The sequence below is a fragment of the Mytilus galloprovincialis genome, chromosome 2, assembly GCF_965363235.1.
Source record: "Mytilus galloprovincialis chromosome 2, xbMytGall1.hap1.1, whole genome shotgun sequence".
NCBI lineage: Eukaryota > Metazoa > Mollusca > Bivalvia > Mytilida > Mytilidae > Mytilus > Mytilus galloprovincialis.
Genome location: NC_134839.1, coordinates 28,334,280 through 28,353,838, shown reverse-complemented (window position 1 = coordinate 28,353,838; position 19,559 = coordinate 28,334,280). Strand labels below are relative to the sequence as shown.

At 31.4% G+C, this 19,559-nt stretch overlaps 1 protein-coding gene across 1 annotated transcript; it reads left to right on the top strand.

The window, feature by feature from the left end:
• Nucleotides 1–978: 978 nt before the first annotated feature.
• Nucleotides 979–17,740, top strand: LOC143063305 (long-chain specific acyl-CoA dehydrogenase, mitochondrial-like). Its single transcript, XM_076235365.1, has 9 exons — nt 979–1,210; nt 1,830–1,979; nt 5,012–5,042; nt 5,413–5,519; nt 9,295–9,459; nt 10,059–10,290; nt 10,799–11,014; nt 11,719–11,846; nt 16,756–17,740. The coding sequence occupies exons 1-9, from the start codon at nt 1,107–1,109 to the stop codon at nt 16,931–16,933; spliced, it is 1,311 nt and encodes a 436-aa protein (XP_076091480.1). The 5' UTR covers nt 979–1,106; the 3' UTR covers nt 16,934–17,740.
• Nucleotides 17,741–19,559: the final 1,819 nt, after the last annotated feature.

The window sequence follows — 19,559 nt, the reverse complement described above, 5'->3', positions numbered from 1 at the left end:
GTTCCTGACTTCAGACCTTGACTACCCATACTATCCATTATTATGATATTTTCTTAAAATCAAAGTAAGATTTTATGTATACTTGGAAATTGAAAATGGATGAATGGGTGACTAGAAATACATTGTTAGGTATACTGTATACTGAAATGCAGTCGACTTTAGCGTTTGATAGTTCATTGATAACATTCTGGCGTATCACAAACAAACAACTTGTTACGTCTCATTTCATATAAATATATATTACGGATTACAAATGTGTCGAGGTTTGTGATTGGATAACAACATAGAGATGTCAGTATATATTCAGGAAACTGCCGGGGTATATACGACGTTTTTATCCCCAATTGGAACCTCAAAAACGTCATCATAACACCGGTTACTATGTGACGTGGTCAAGAGCTATCAGACTGCCAGAGGCTCACAGAGGGAAAATAATGACGTGCTTCAGTCAATAATCGATCAGGTTTCACATGATGTTTAACAAAACAATGTAGTCAAATGTAGGCATAAATTTTTTACTGTTGAAATGTGCAAAGTTAATCGAGATTGAATAAAAGAATATTTACTTTCAAGTATTTTAAATTTATGTATATTTCATAAATGTTATTGATTGCATTATTGAAACTGGACAACTAAAATGGGGATAATATTTTCGTAAATATATATTATTGTGGAATGCTTGTATTAATATAATAAGCTATACAGCAAAAATTATAACAAACCGACGAAATGGGCTTGAATCTATCTGTCTTACGGTAATGATAACCTGTGTGATATCCAGTAATGGCGGACAAATCGCGATAAGGTGTATGTGGTTATGACAAGCTTTGTCCAAAAATTTCCAGAGATAAGTTTTTATGCTCTTTAAATCAATGGTGAAATCTTAATATTATTCAATTATGGAGATCTCGTTCTCGTTAATGGTGTAAACTAAATTCGTTGCAGTGCGTCGTCGTTTAACAATTTATATAATTAGGATAGCTGTTTCTGAAATGATACTGTCCAGCACTAATCTTGCTATACCTTTATCTTTTTAGAGTTTTATGACCAAGATTTAAGCGTTGTCTCGACAGTGATTAACAGACGCCAGGGCAGAGAACAACACGATGACTTCGCTTGGAAAATTGACTCAAAACTTGACCCATGTCTTGAAAAACTTAAATACGACTTCATGTATTTCTGCTACAGGTTTATCAAACCAACAGAAAAGGTCAATTATATAGCTAATATCACTTACGCGTATTTCCCCCCAAAACACACACACTGTGGAACAGGTCAAAGTCCAAAACTGTCAAACACGTATATATTTTACATAAAAAAATCTTAAAAAACTAACATAATTTGATCGAGCACAATTTTTTAAAAAGACATAATGCAGTAATTCTGCATTAACATGGTATTTAAATATTCTTTTAAGAAGTTAAATAACAATTATATAAATATGATGTATATAAAACTTTTCACTGTGGCCACCAAATATTTTATTTACATAACTTGTCAAAAGGCATAACTAAAATAGTAAGATAATTTTTCACAGAGTCAGGGGTGTCATTCGTAGCTGTTACCTGTTCTTTTCCTTTTGGGTTTTCAGTAGTCCTTCCTCTAGCTGAAGTTATTTACTGTTTTTGGCAGTGTGGCGTATAGGGAGGGGCAATAGGGTGTCCATTAACTTGTTAACAACACATGATTTTGGCAAAAACAGTTAACAAAAAATAAAAATAAAATTAAATAATTCTTGCCAGCATTTTTTTTTTTAAAGAATTTACTTTTTTTAATCATGTTAATATTGAATTTAAATTTGCATGATGAAAAATTATATATGTTTTCAGATGGACTGGAAATTTATCTCGTCCAGAAATTGCCCAAGCTGATAACATGATGGCCATTGGGAACAGAAGAATATTTTCTGAAGAACATGACATGTTCAGAGAGAATGTCCGAAGATTTTTCCAGGAAGAAGTGCTTCCTCATCACTCAAAGTAAGATTTTATGTATACTTGGAAATTGAAAATGGATGAATGGGTGACTAGAGATACATTGTTAGGTATACTGTATACTGAAATGCAGTCGACTTTAGCGTTTGATAGTTCATTGATAACATTCTGGCGTATCACAAACAAACAACTTGTTACGTCTCATTTCATTGGCCGAAAGATTTAAATACAACAGCAATGTAATAAGTGTGCACATGAATTGACACAGGTGACCGACAATGGAATTTACTATGTTACTACGAACGTAAAAACAATGATTTGTATAGTTTACAAACCTTTGGTCAAAAGAAATAAATAAATGTTTTATTAACTTCAAAAAGTGGGGTCGAAATATTATACTGATAGTTTATTAACTTAAATAGTGGGGTCGAAATATTATACTGATAGTTTGTTTTAAGTAATATTCTAAGTTCTTTGCATGCAGCAACTCAATTATCTTGTACCCGGCATGATGAGAAATATAAGGATAAAATAAAATACATGTGCCGCTTTTATACGGATGAATATATGAACCACTTTTAATTTCTTTCATACTGACGATAGTTATAATCCTAACAACGCGTAATCACTTATAATAAGTATCTCATAATACTGATCCATTACAATCATTAATCAGTGGTTGCACTGACATTCCTCTTTTATTATTTTCATGCTATAAAACATACACACAGTACAAAAATGTAGCTATAAGCGTACCATAAACGGAGGAAATTGTCCCCCAAAGATAGAAAAAAAATAACTTTAATCGTATCATTGGTGCACCTGAATGAATTCAGTGAAGGCATGTTGTTGTAATAAATTGAAATGTTACATCGGCGAAGATTATTTCTTATGCATGTGTGGAACTAAATAATAAATTAATACTTGTGAGAAATCGTAGTTTATACGGAACAATTCTCTTGTTTGAATTCGGGGCCTTTTATAGCTCACTATGCGGTATGGGCTTTGCTCATTATTGAAAGCCGTAAGGTGACCTATAGTTGTTAATTTCTGTGTCATTTTGGTCTCATGTGGATAGTTGTCTCATTGGCAATCATACCACATCTTCTTTTTTTTAAATATAAATGTACTGTTTTCGATTTTAAATGGATGAACATTTATCTTTCAATTTTATACTGTAAGAATAGAGCTGCATAACTTGTTGAACTTTCCGCTAAAGTATATGTAGTATGTATTCGTATTTAAAATGAAATACAAAACGAAACGTATGATAAACTGATAAACAAAATATCAAGAAATTAAGGATGACTAAATGCATGCACAAGAAGAAACTCACCTTTCTATTGATACATTTGCATGATTTAATGAATAAACACTTTTTTTAAAACTGTTTGTGTCTATTTACATAGATATAGGAGGATGTGGTGTGAATGCCAATGAGACAACTCCCCATCCAAATAACAATTTATAAAAGTAAACCATGATAGGTCAATGTACGGCCTTCAACACAGAGCCACTGAACAACAAGCTATAAAGGTCCCCAAAATTACTAGTGTAAAACCATCTAAACAGGAAAACCAACGGTCTATAAATATTTACAATATATAATTTACGTTCGTTTTTCAACCAAGAATAGCAAAACCTAATGAAGTACATCGTTGGAGTTTATAAACTACATTTAATAATCCCCTGTGCCATGATTGGCCATCTCCGTTTTTTCTTAACAAAGCATGGTTGGTTACATGTTATGAATTTACTTACAATTTCGGGATTTTTTTTTCTTCATGTAAACGGAATCAGAAAAAATCGCTATCCTATGTCGAATACACAAAACTTGGAAAAGAATATGATGTGTTTGTAGAAAAGTACGGTTTCATTTTTCAAGTACAACGTTAATTTATCGAGTCCATTGAGTAAAAGAAAATGCAGGATAAGCAAGGGGGGGGGGGGGTGGAATAAATGAAAAAATATGAATTGAGTGTTTTTTTTCCTACATTGAACTTTTGATGTTGTCCCTTGAGCTAGAGGAGACATTTAAATTGAATATTTAGATGTGAAAACTGTTAAGATTTTTAAGTTTAAACTTTACTACCAATTGCAGAAAACTATAAAACCAATGAATTTCACATGCACATTTATAAAAGCTAGAATTGTAATTGGAATCATGTATGAGAATATGTCGATGGAAGCTTTAAACGACCTTGACCAGATATGTGAATATTAATCAGTCCATTCAACGTTATAGTATGTGTGTTTTATTTTCGAAGGTGTGAGGTCGAAAGTTTGAATTGACCAATGGAAACGATCGTTCCTTAGAGAGTTAATCTAATAAAGTTTGTTTGACTGATTACGTCGCACTACCTTTCGCTAAGCTAAGCCGCATATGAGTGTAAAAACTTTGATTTCTGTAAAGTTAAAAATTATACTTTATTCCATCATAACTCAAGGACAGCATAATAGTAATAGTAAGCTACTGTAGACATATTTTAATATTTCAGAAAACCTAAAAACATATTTCTATTTTAATTGCTTCCGTTCAATCTATGTTATAATTGTCTCAAATCTTTTTGAAGAAACTTTAAGTATAAAATATGTTAATGATTGAATGGAATAATAACAATAAATGTACAAGTTGAGTTACAGTACCTAAAACCACTGACAGGGTTTTAAACTGCCTCATTTATGTGTTTTTTACTTAGCCTTCTATTATTACATTGATCAATGGAAAAACAAAATTTGTATAGAATTAAAAAAAGTAAAACTCAAAACACTTTAATATTTGGATAACAGATAAACAATAAAATATACTTAAATGCATCATACCAATGAATGTCTAGGGTTAATGAGGTCAAATTCGTTATATCTAATTTGTTGATTTAGAAACAAGTTAATATCTTCCATGGTTCTTCTGAATAGATGTCATACAATCAGACATACCCATCTAATTTATTTGGAGTTCCCTTCAGTGGTGTTATCCGTTACTAAGGAAATTACAGATTTTTAAGATAACTCCCATTTGTCATGCTCAGTGCTGTAATTTGTAGGACTATTAATATAAACCTGATCTTTTTATTCAGATGGGAAAAAGAAGGACAACTCAGCAGAGAGGTTAGTTTTGGAATATAAAGTTGTTAAAAACAAACACATTTACAGGCTTGGCAAAGTTTTGTCCTGTAAATATAAATACAAATGTTTATAACACATTTTACCCTTCCACTCATAATTTTATCTTCTTATGTAAGAGAATTGTACTAACTTCCTGTCCACTTCTATAACCCAATGGAAAAAATCATGTGGTGTCTAAATCTCCCATAGATTGCTTCCCAAAATAGACTTAAGTTGTAAATTACATGTAGTTAGGCGTAAGAAAGAATGAAAAATATTGATGAATTGTTCTTAATATTGACACATATACCAATTAGATAAACAAAACCTAAATTGTTAACCTCCCAGCTATAACATTTTGGCTGTTGTTTAGGTTTGGGAGAAAGCTGGAGCCAATGGATTACTAGGAGTGAACACACCTGAGAAGTTTGGTGGTGTTGGCGGAGATGTTCTGTCAACTGCTATCACATGGGAGGAACAGTAAGTCATCAATCATACAACATGGAGAAGGCTACACATGACAAAACAAAACTTAAGTTGCTGCAGACTTTTCTATCAAATACAGCATGTTCGTTTATTTAAAAGGGTACTGATTTAGATGGATGGTAAAAAGTTGTATGTTGGTCAATATTTGATTTTGTACCAAAGTTATATATATATTGGCCTCTTAGAAAACTTGTACTTCATTGACCAGTTCAGTTTGTGGTTTAATTTCTACCTACAAAATCCATGAATAATAATGAATTCACAGTACATCTTTTTCACGATACTTAAGAAAAAGATGTAGGGTATATTATCATCAAAATACAGGGCTCACGCTACGAGGCAACTAGGGCGAAGAATTCGCTTTCCCGTCCGTCACTTCGCTTTTCCCGACCCCCAAAAGCGAAAAGAAGTAGCCCTGTTGTTTACAATACTCGCTTTCAGTCGCTTTCGTCATCATGGTCATTGGCAAATTCAATTTTTACCAAGTTGACGAAACAGCAATTTTTCATTTAAAAGTAGAGAAATTCAAGGCATAAACGATTTACTTTCTTCAGAAAAGAGGTTTAAGCATTGATTTAAAAGTTGGTAACATGTTATTTCATAAGAAAAATTTTGTATTACTTCCAGTACTTGTTTCTCAAATCGTATTCAAATCATTCTACCTTTCAGCAAGATAAGTTATTACATCATTGGAACTTGATGAAATTTGCATGAAGTTAATTTGTTATCCATGTATTGCATTAAAAACGTCAAATTCCTTTCTGTGTCAAGCCTTGTCTATTTAGGCCATGTGAGCTTTTCTCATCACTTGGCGTCAGTCGTCGTTAACAATTTTTCAAACATCTTCTCCTCTGAAACTACTGAATGGATTTGAATGAAACTTAAAATGATTGTTCCTTAGATTATCCTGCACAAAGTGTGTGCTTCGATTTTTGATCCGTCAAAAAACATGGCCGCTGTTACTTAAAATAGAACATAGGGGTCAAATGCAGTTTTTGGCTTATATCTCAAACACGGAAGCATTTAGAGCAAATCTGACATGGGGTAAAAATGTTCATTAGGTCAAGATCTATCAGCCCAGAAATTTTCAGATGAATCAAACAAAACCATTGTTGGGTTGCTGCCACTTATTTGGTAATTTTAAGGAAATTTTGCAGTTTTTGGTCATTATCTTGAATATTATTATAGATGAAGATAAACTGTAAACAGCAAAAATGATCAGCAAAGTAAGATCTACAAAAAGGTTAATATGACCAAAATTGTCAATTGACCCCTTAAGGGGTAAATGTCCTTTAATGACATTTTTCACAATTTGTTCATCATATTTGCTAACATTAAAAAATCTTCTCCTCTGAAATTACTGAATGGATTTGGATGAAACTTAGCATGATAGTTCCTTAGATTATCCTGCACAAAGTGTGTGCTTCGATTTTTGATCCGTCAAAAAACATGGCCGCCCTTACTTTAAATAGAACATAGGGGTCAAATGCAGTTTTTGGCTTATATCTCAAAAACGAAAGCATTTAGAGCAAATCTGACATGGGGTAAAAATGTTCATTAGGTCAAGATCTATCAGCCCTGAAATTTTCAGACGAATCAAACAAACCATTGTTGGGTTGCTGCCACTTAATTGGTAATTTTAAGGAAATTTTGCAGTTTTTGGTCATTATCTTGAATATCATTATAGATAAAGATAAACTGTAAACAGCAAAAATGATCAGCAACTTAAGATCTACAAATAAGTTAAATATGACCAAAATTGTCAATTGACCCCTTAAGGGGTTATTGTCCTTTAATGACAATTTTTTCACTATTTGTTCATCATATTTGCTAACTTTAAAAAATCTTCTCCTCTAAAACTACTCAACCAAATTCAACCAAACTTCAACTGAATGATCAGTAGGGTGTATAAAATAAAGTTTGTGTTTTATTTTCTATTTTGTCTAAAAACATGGCCGTCATGGCTAAAAATAGAACACAGGGTAAAATGCAGTTTTTGGCTTATATCTAAAAAACTCCAGCATTTAGAGCAAATAAGACTAGAAGTTAAAATATTTATTAGGTCAAGGTCTAACTGTCCTAAAATTTTCAATATGCAATTTGCAAAAAAAATAATTTGTTGTGCTACTTCCAAAAAATAGAAAATATTCTGACCAGGAAAAAAACCATGTCCCCCTACAAGTTAAATGGTCCATGCCTAACTGTTATTAATGAAATCATTTAACTGTTTTGCTGTTATTGGAGCCCCTTGCCCCTTCTCAGCAGTGGAATAAATCCAAATTATGAATGAAGAAATTCGAAAGAATATCAATTTAATAATGTAACAATAACAATTTTATTGTTAAAATTCTTTTATTGTAACTATAATGTAATAAAAATAAACTCATTTTCTTTATTTATAAACAGTAAGTCATATTTATTTGTAATATTGAAGAATTGTTAGCTGTACATGTTTGCCTGGCATGGTTCAATATGTTCAATAAGGCATTGCTTACCAGGTGAGCGATTCAGGCTCTTGAGAGCCTCTTGTTGTAAATTTTTCTTTGTCCGCGGCCACCATTTTTATTATTGGACATATTATTGTACAACTACGGATCAGAGTGGGGATTTTATTGGAAACTATGACTGAAATCAGGATTCTTACAATAATGACTACGGACACATGAATTGCACTGCTAACACAAAAATTGATCCCAAGAGGCCAAATTACGCATTCTACACACATTAACATACTTTTGGTTAGATCTTCTTGATTTATGTATATATTTCCATGTATATGCATTGTTTCAATTTATAAGTTAAAGTTGCTCAACTCTGGGACTATATGATACACTAATATAATTATATTAAATGTCCAAGCTTAACTGTTAAATTTATATATCTTTTTAATGAGAAACACTTAATTTCATGAACATGATAACAGAGTAGTTTTTTTTATTGAATTTTAATTGATATAACAACTTTCTTTTCCTTTTGATATAAAATTTTTTTTTTTATTATTGTCATTTATTTAATTGTTTTTTTCTAACAAGAGGACTCATATGATTGTGCAACTAGATATGATATAATTAAACAACAGTTGTTTTTATTGTATACCCAGGTACAAATTGAACAATAAAATAAAAAAAATAAGATACATATGGCCCTTAATGTATTAAAGTAAAAACTAAACATTGTAGCGCTGGGAGCAAATAAGCACTTCTCTTTCAAATCTCATCACTTCTCCCTCTCAATTTCTAAAAGAGAAGTCACTTCTCCCTATGATTCTGAAGTAGTGTGAGCCCTGAGATATATAAGCTACCCTGTGATCTTGTCCAATAGACAAAAGAGATTTCACACAATAAAAATAGCTTTAAAACACCTTTTAGAATGAAACTTAATAGATTGTGTAACCATGGCAGATGTCAATTATCATTAAACCAATAAGAGTTATTCCATTAAAGTAAAATAGAAGAGACAACCAACATGTTTTCCCTGAATAACTTTCCATTGATCTACATCATATCTATTTTTTTAATTTTCTTTATTAAAATTAAATATTTTATCAGACTGACACAAGTAAATGATTGAATGAAGCCAAGATCCTCAAATAACTTACAGAATACAAATGATAGAACCAAATAAAGAAAAGTTTCTTATTCAAGAAAGGGTCAATTATTTCATCACAATCGAAAATTAGGAGATGAGTATACTGAGAGTTCATGAACTCATTCTCCTGTCAAAGATAATGACTTAAATCTTGTTGTAATATATGTTTATCTGTTTACAGGATGTATGTAAATTGTTCAGGTCCTGGTTTTACTCTACATTCTGATATTGTGATGCCCTATATAACACATTACGGTACACAAGAACAAGTAGAGAAGTTTATACCAAGAATGGTAGCAGGAACATGTATTGGTGCCATAGCTATGTCAGAACCAGGGGCAGGAAGGTAAGCAGAAAAAAAATAAAGTTATTCAAATATCTTACAGCAAAATAAAGTTGATAATATTACATGTACATTTTTGCAATTTTAAGAAGAGCTGCACTACATTGTGCATCCAGCTGTCAACGTATATTTGTTCCCCCTAACAGAAGTTCCAATGGAAACTTTGTTATAAACATTGTCATAATATCTATTCCTGTTGGAACGAATATTCTATACCATTTATTCCGTTAGGAACATATACTGTAATATTTATTCCTGTGGAAAAAATATTCCAGAATATATTTTCCTTTTGGAACTTATATTATGAAGGAACTTATATTCCGTGACACTGAACTATACCATATTTTGAAAATGTTGCAGGATTAGACATTTACAATTTTTGTTATTATAAAGGAACCTGCTTAGTGTCAAAACTACTAAAATTAACACTTGTTTGGCCCATAAAATTAAAATTTGACTGGATAGAATGTTGGCTATTATAATTTTTAATGTTCCAGAGAAATTATGTTCCATCCAGTTATATAAACAAGTGTACACTAAGTACTGATCTAAGCATAAAAAACACCAAGAGCACTTAAAATTGGAATTATATTTTTTTTCAGTGATCTTCAAGGTATCAGGACCAATGCCAAGCAGGATGGTGATGACTGGATATTAAATGGCAGTAAAGTCTTTATAACCAATGGTTGGATGGCAGATGTGGTTATAGTCGTAGCTATCACAAATCCTACCGCCAAATCTGCTGCACATGGAATTAGTCTGTTTCTGGTGGAGGAAGGCATGAAAGGATTTGTTAAAGGAAGGAAACTGGAGAAGATTGGTTTTAAAGCTCAGGTATGAAGATAAGGAGATGTAGTATGTTTGATAATGGGACAACTATCCACCTGACATGGATGTTAGTAGCTTTAGGTCACCAAACAACCTTCAACGATTAGCAAAACCCATACTGCATAGTCAGCTATGAAAGGCCCTGAATGACATATTTTGAACAGTTAAAACAAGAAAAACCAATGACAGCAATGCAAAACAATCACCTAATTACATGCTCCTGACTTGGGCATGCAAATAAAGAATGTGGTGGGGTTAAACATGTTTGTGAAACCTCAATACCTCCCCCTTACCTGTGTTAAAACATAAGAACATATGGAATTGATTGAATTATTGATGCATATGATGAAAAACTGAATTAGTCTTTGCTACAAGAACATGAATAATGGGATAGCTTAGCTATATTGAAGATAAAAAAAATGTTGATGTAATTAAAAACTTACAGATATTTATTTTATTAGGGAAAAGAGTACAGAAGAAAATTAATGAAATAAAAATTCTTGATTTCTTCTAGGACACTGCTGAGTTATTTTTTGAAGATATTCGATTACCAAAATCAGCCTTACTAGGAGAGGCAAACAAAGGTTTCTACTACCTCATGCAAGAATTACCTCAGGAAAGACTTCTTATCGGTGCTATGGGACTTGCTTCATGTGAATTTATGTTTGAAGAAACAAGAAATTATGTTAAAACAAGGAAGGCTTTTGGGAAAACATTGAGTCACTTACAGGTAAGAAAGTTCAAGGGAGATAATACATAATTAAAACTTATTATCTCCCATTGATGCCAAATGGACATTGAAAAACTTTTCTTAAACTCTTTTTTTTTTGCAATATTTTGATATACGGGAAAAGATTTTGAAGTGAAAAAATATGTTAACCTTTATTGTAAATTGTTGAAGTATTTTTTTTAATTTGGTAATTCTATATTCATATTTTCATAGTTAACAATTTTTATAAGAAAGTGATTTACACCAATTCTTTCTGTAATATAATTTGAATGGAAAGTTAGAACAGTTTAAGTAAATTGTTAAAATTTTCAGGAACTAAGAAATAATATACAACGAAGATTTCAATAATTGTACAAGTTATTATGCAATTTTGTTAGAAGTCCGTTGAATTATGATTTCTTATAATATCAGCTTCTTTATCGCAGAATAAGGTTTAGTTTAAAAAAATATCTGCCTCAAATGGCACAGAAAATAGGAAAAGCATAAAATCATTTTGTTGTGACCTGATGATTTTGTTTATTTAACATGCTTGATAAATTAGGCATTTAGCAGAGAATGCTGTATATATAATATATTTGATCAGGCCAGTTTTGTTAATAGCCAAAAAAATACTTTTGACTAACTTTTAAAAAAGATAGTACAGATATGTTTCCTTTTGTCTAATCAGTTTGAATAACAGTAAATAAATTTATGTTTAATTTCAGACAATGCAACATAAACTAGCAGAGTTGAAGACCGAGATAAGTGTAGGAAGAGCTTTTATGGACAATTGTTTAGAGATACATAATGAAAAGGGACTGGATAATGTCATGGCTTCAATGGCTAAATATTGGTAAGACACCAAATGAAACTGATGATGATGAAATTTCTACTTGACCCTAGGTCCATTTAAGATCATTTAAATCACAGCTTACCACTAAAACATTTAAATCACAGCTTACCACTAAAACTGGTGCTGAAAAGTTTCTAGTAGAGACAGTATATTATTGGTCTGATTGATTCAGTTGATACTATATTTCTTTACTTCCTATTGAAATTACAAGGAGTTTTTATTGGTCACCAAATTTATTTTCAAGATAAAAGAAGTTAACAGGAAAAAAATAATAATTGCAAATAAACTATATGGAGGTGAAATGTATTGGTGGATATGAAATAAAATATGATCATATGGTTTCCCAGAGGTAAACATGGTTTTTAGAATCTTTTTTCTAAATTTGGTATATCATGCACCAAACAATAGAAAAACCATAAAACCTTGTGTAAGTTATCATGACCCAGTTTGGTTACTATAGGGAAAAAACATCATCAAAATAAACAGTTCTGCTGTCTACAATCCTAAAAAGAACAATAAAATGGGTTATTGCAATGAAGTAGGAAATGGTTCACATGAAAATAATTTTTGAACTTATTGCCACAATTATTTTTTTTAAATCAATACAGAAAATTATCTACCTTAATTCTACATGGTATTTTAAAAATGCATGTATGGTTTCCTTTTGTTTACTTAGGTTTATAGTAAGCATCTTATCAAGTGAACAGCAAATTATCTCCCTTGAAAGTTGTATTCTATCAAGTGAATAGCAAATTATCTCCCTTGAAAGTTGTATTCTGTCAAGTGAATAGCAAATTATCTCCCTTGAAAGTTGTATTCTATCAAGTGAATAGCAAATTATCTCCCTTGAAAGTTGTATTCTATCATTTAGAATACAAAGTACTAAATAGTTTTCCATTGCCGACAATGTTAGCCTTTTGTTTAATTACTTCTAAATAAAAGACATTTTGTGGTTGAAAGTGGTATCAAAAGAAAGAACAATTTATTGTCATCAAAATACAACACAAAAAAATATATGGTCCCATGGCTTTTACGGGTGAATTTTGGGGTTGTCAAGAATGCATGACAATCCCGCAGAAAAATGTCACTGATTTTTAGCACTTCACCTCAACTAGTAAAAAAATTCTAATAATTCCTATGTAAATTATTTTACAAGAAAACTATGCTCAACTGTAGTCATACTAAAGAGGCTTTCCAGAAAAAAAAAATATCCATTTAATATAACAACTAATCACAAAGACTTACCATTTTTCTTCTCTATGTCATGTTCCCTTCACCAAGATGGCTGTGCCCATGGATTTTCATTTGGTACATTGATACCATCAAGTGAACAGCAAATTATCTCCCTTGAATTGTATTCTATCAAGTGAATAGCAAATTATCTCCCTTGAAAGTTGTATTCTATCAAGTGAACAGCAAATTATCTCCCTTGAAAGTTGTATTCTATCAGATTAAAATAAACAATAAATTTCCCCATAAGCGACAATGATAGCCTTTTTTGAGATACAGACTTTAAAAAGTTGATTTTTTTAACGAAACCTAGCTAGAATTACAGAAAAGTTATTCGGACAGTATATTTTGGTCAAAAAAATATAGGTTCGCGTTGCTTTTCTTTACATATTTTGTACTTAATTATTTCCCATGCCTATCAACTTTGCATTTAAAAAAACGTGTCCTGTCCTAGCTTTGAAAAGACATCTCATTTCCGTTAGGGCTAAGGAAAAAAAATTTTTTGGCCTATGATATAATGCAGAATGCACAAAGTCTCTGATAATAAAAAAATATGGGTGCACATATCAACTAATCAGAACTACCCATACTCTTAATTCTGAATACCATGTTGTGCTCATAAAATGGATGCGCCCACCCATACAATCTAATGGTGTATTGTAACCTATACAGTATTCAATACTTCCTAGAATCATGCAATTCATAGTGCGTTAGATGCACAAATATATATGCAACAAATAAATCAGCTTCAAAACGTTGTGGCATAACTCTCTGAATTTTCACAATTTTTTTAGAGGTGACCCCAGTCGAAAAATGTAAGAAAGAAAATTCTGATTTTTGAAGTAAATGCGGTACTGCTAAAAAGGGCCTGGCGATAAGGTCCACTTTCTCCAATGATTCTTTATATGTCATCAAGTACTGATTGTATTGATACCAAAACTGATAAAATATGTAACTTATGGTGAATTTTAAATAACAGTTTTAAATGAAACCATTTTCGTATAAAAGTACATTTTTGAAACAGGCTATAGCTATTCAAAATATGTAAACATTGAAAACTATTCATTAACTACAGAATGTCATGTCTATTTTAATTTTCATAGTTTGCCATTCGAGTGATCATTTCAGTGTTCGGAGGGGACCATTTCTGTACCTTTTCACTAAATTTCGTTATTTCAATAACAGCACTTGTGTCGAGATTGTCATGTTTAAAAATCGATGTTTGTGTCCAAACTCTAGACGTATACTTGCTTTCGTCAAACAAATCAGCAGAAGTTCGGAAAATAACATATTCTCTGCACTGCAAGTCAAAAGTCTAGCCCACCCTTGTTTCCAAGGTAAAACGCACTACAAATATGAAACAGACTATAGCTTAAATAATAGTTAATCAATTATTCATTTATCACCAAAAAATAAGGTTTCACATCAAATTTCAAGTAAAACTACTGTTTTTGACACTTTTTGAGCACTCTGATAAAGCAATGTCGACTCTGTATAGATTGAAATAAACAATTAATTTCCCCATAGGCGACAATGAAACCCTTTTTTGAGATACAGACTTTAGAAAGTCGATTTTTTTAACGAAACCTTGCTAGAATTACAGAAAAGTTTTTAGGACAGTATTTTTTGGTCCAAAAAATATAGGTTCGCATTGCTTTTCTTTACACATTTTGTACTTAACTCCCATGCCTATCAATTTTGCACTTAAAAAAACGTGTCCTGTCCGTGTGTTGAAAAGACATCTCATTTCCATTAGGGCTAAGGAAAATATTTTGTTTGGCCTATGATATAATGCAGAATGCACGAAGTCTCTAATAATAAAAAAATACGGGTGCACATATCAACCAATCAGAACTAGCCATACTCTTAATTCTGAATACCATGTTATGCTCATAAAATGGCTGTGCCCGTACAATGTAATGGTGTATTGTTACCATCAAGTGAACAGCAAATTACAGGGATCTCCATGGCCTGTTTAACGATGGCGCCCCACCATCGTTCAAATGTCTTGCGCCAATGTCAAATGACTTGCGCCATCGTTAAATTGTCTTGCGCCATCGTTAAATTGTCTTGCGCCATCGTTCAAAACTTCATCGTTTTTTGCAGCCCGACGCCATTTTTTTATCAATTATAATCAAATGCATGTAATTGCATAACCCTTAGGCTTTTTATGTTATATCCAATACAGTTCTAACGCCTGAAGGATATCCGGATTAAGATCGCTAATCAATTGTACCTGTACAGGTAGATCAACAAACCACACAGGAGAATATTATCTCAGGATAGACGATCCATTTGTCGAATTAATCAACTAAGTTTTAGCAAATGATTATGATAATTTAGATTAAATAAAAAAAAATTAATAATCCAGTTACAAAGAAAACAGTTTAACAAGTCGAGCACGTGCTTTATTTTGTCTTATGCAATCAGCAGCCCCTTTTTTAAGAAGTACAAAATAAGACGCAAAACAGTAAATATTATTTCATTGCAAATAACTTGAATACTGCTGTAACGATAATTTAGAATTACTTTAAAAGTTTAAAAGTAAAAACTTAAATATTTCCTGTAAAGAAATATCGTATCGTAATTCCGAATTATTTTCGTATATTACAATCAAATTGATACATCCGTGTTTCCGGTTTCTATTCAGACTCGAAAGATGCATGTTGCACAGCATCAATTTGACAGATAAAGTCATTAAAAACGTTTTCATTTGTCAATGTTTGCTTTACAAATCTCTTTAACCTTTTACATAACCCGTACGAATCGTTTTGTTGTTGCTGCAAATCAGCCATACCGGTAATGGGTTCTGAAGTTGACAACTGTCCATGAAAAATAAGCTCCACATCATTTGATTTTTAACCCCCATAACAATTCCCAAAAATACAAGAAATCTACATGGGGACCTTCATGACAGCTTTTGGTCATTCTCGACTAAAGGGGGACCATGAAGACTTGGCATTTGAATGGTTAAAAATGGCAACAAATGAAAATATTGATACTTCTAATTCTATAATGAAAATTCAAATAAATATAATTTAAATAAGCAATGATTTAGCATGTTCACCATTCCTAGTATAGAGGGATAAAATACTTCTGATCGCGCTACACTGTACAGCGTAGACACGGTTTGTAATGTGAAAGTTCCTCCATTGTTCAATTTTCATCCATGGAGATCCCTGAATTATCTCCCTTGAAAGTTGTATTCTATCAAATGAATAGCAAATTATCTCCCATGGGTTAAAAAACAATAGCTCGACACTTTATTAAAGTTTGCATCCTTTATCTGGATACTACTTCAAATAAACTTGTAAAATTTTTATAAATACCAGGAAGAAAATATTGTGAATATTAATTGTACAAAAGATTTAGTTTATTCTGAAACTACAAAAATATAGATTTTTAAATTTTGAAGGCTTTATTTGTATGTAATTTATCCTGAATTTTTGTAATTTTTCAAATTCTCATTTATATTAACACAGAAATTTCTGAATTTACATAATATGATCTCTTTTATAAGGTTATATCAACAAAGACGCATCAAATAAAAAAGGTGTCTTAGCCATGAACGACATAAATTAGTTATTACTCAGTATGTTGTTCTGTTTCAATTTCATGGCTCTTAAGGGAATTATGAATATTAACTCTCTAATAATATTTTATTTTACTATTTTAATAGGGCATCAGATTTACAAAACAGTGTGGCAACAAGATGTCTGCAGATGCATGGAGGCTGGGGTTACATGTGGGAGTATCCTATTGCACGAGCCTTTGTTGATGCCAGAGTTCAACCTATCTATGGTGGAAGTAATGAAATAATGAAAGAACTTATAGCCAGAAGTATTGTTAGTAACTGAGACAGAGAATTTGAAGTGTTGTGACAATCTTGTGTTAACATTTGAATCAATCACTTGCCAGGGTTAATTCATTAGATGGTCTGCTACATATACTATTTATAAACTTTGATAGGAGTTGGGGGCTTGTATTAAATAAACAAATATATCCTTCATATCAATAAATTTAAAGAAGACTTTGGGCATGTTAGCTATTAATATCTAGTATATTACACTTATGATTGATTGTATACATTGATAAATATTTTATGGTCAAAATATGAGTATATATAAATCAGAAAAACAGAGATATTTAACTTTAGAATGACTAAACTTTTTATGGAACAAGTTTATAAAATATTGGTTAAACCTAAAAGATATGCATAAACACCTGTAAATTTTAATAAGTGAAGGCACTTTGAGAAACTTTTATGTTGAAATTGCAGGTTAAATATTACAATTTCCTCTTAAGATAAGTACCATATTTTTTGTCGTCAACATATTGTGTAATTTAAATGAATTACCCATAGATTCTCTGTGTTCTGAGCAGTTATAAACGATGGGAACAGTGTTATTAATTTCTGATACTTATAATCAGAGTTATTAGTTTATATATCCTAGAAAATTGTTACAAACTAATGTTACTTTATCTGTGATAGTCATCCTCTATTTTCTACATGCATTTTATTCACTTCATAATATTTATATAGTGGTACAAAGCCAGACTCTTAATACTACAGTGTTTGTTAAATAATTGTATTTTGAGAAGAAGAATATAATTTATGTTACCTGTAATTATTCTTTAAAAGAAAATACAGAAAATTATGAATTGATTCTTGTGTTTTTGTTTTTGAACCAGGGCATATATATTAGTACAATGTATATGGGTATTAATGAATGTGTAAGTAACTGATGCATATCTAGAATTTGATATTTAATATATGGCATTATCATCATCAATCTTAATACATGTATCAGTCATCTTAAGAAACAATATTTTAAGTTATTGTATAGCAATATAATATTTCCCACAGAACGTAACCAAAAGTTAGCGTGCAATAAATTCTAATATTGCACTAGTGCAATAAATTTTCAAAATTCATGACGTCATCAACGTTTAAATCTTAGTTTAAACCAATTTTTACTGTCAAATATTATATTGCTATACAATAAAAGGGTTATTGCATGAATATTGGGGAATATTGTCCCTCGTAGAACATATATTGCACTCGCAAGCTCGTGCAATATAGAATTCTACTCGGGACAATATTCCCCAATATTCATGCAATAACCCTATATTATTGTATAGCAATATAATATTTCCCACAGAAAGTAACCAAAAGATAGCGTGCAATAAATTCTAATATTGCACTAGTGCAATAAATCTTCAAAATTCATGACGTCATCAACGACAAATTCTTAGTTTAAACCAATTTTTACTTTTAAATATTATATTGCTATACAATAAAAGGGTTATTGCATGAATATTGGGGAATATTGTCCCTCGTAAGCTCATGCAATATAAAATTCTACTCGGGACAATATTCCCCAATATTCATGCAATAACCCTATATTATTTCATGAATGTGCTTTATAGTGTACCATTGATAGTGTGTAAGTTATTGCATATGGTTCCATGCTTTATAGTGTACCATTGATAGTTTGTAAGTTATTGCATATGGTTCCACTTATTTTAAGTTAGAAATGATAAAGCTGATGATAGACCAATTCCATCCAAGTTTCAGATCCATTTACATTGCTCATCTTGCATATTTTAAGGTGGTACCCAACACTTTCACTAAAATTAATTTGGCTCGTTTAATTTTCATAAAATTTTGTCAAAGTATTTCCTTTGACCCTTTAACAAAAATATAAAAATTTCTAAAATTTTGAACCAACCGTTTTGTCAGTAAAATTACACTGGTTATATAGCGATTTGACAAACACCAATTTTGATCATTGTGATGCTTAATATTCCTTTTACAACACAGTGTAATTAAAACGTTTAGCTGACTTTACAGAGTTATCTCCCTGTAGTGTTAGGTACTACCTAAAGGTTGGACCCTCTATGTCATAATTTTTTTCATTTGACTAAATATCTTGGACAAAATGACTGGTTTTATTATTTCCCATAAATTCATACAATTACATACTTATAAAAAAGAAGATGTGGTATGATTGCCAATGAGACAACTCTCCAGTCCATCTAAAGGTTCTTTATTATGCTCCTAAGAAAGATTTGAGTGGAGCATATAGACAATACAGTAATTTTCTGTTTGTGTCTGTCTGAAACAATATCCAGATAAAAAGATGATGGTTTATATGGAAAAGAGGGACGGAAGATACCAAAGGGACAGTCAAACTCATAAATCTAAAACAAACCGACAACGCCATGGCTAAAAATGAAAAGGACAAACAATCAACAGCACACACAACACAACATAGAAAACTAGAGAATAAACAACACAAACCCCATCAAAGAACATGGGGTGATCTCAGGTGCTCTGGAAGGGTAAGCAGATCCTGCTCCACATGTGGCACCCGTCGTGTTGCTTATGTGATAACAAATCCGGTAAATAGTCTAATTCGGTAGGTCACATTCATGAAAGGGAAGGGGATTGTAGTTACGACGTAAGGAACATATCCGATA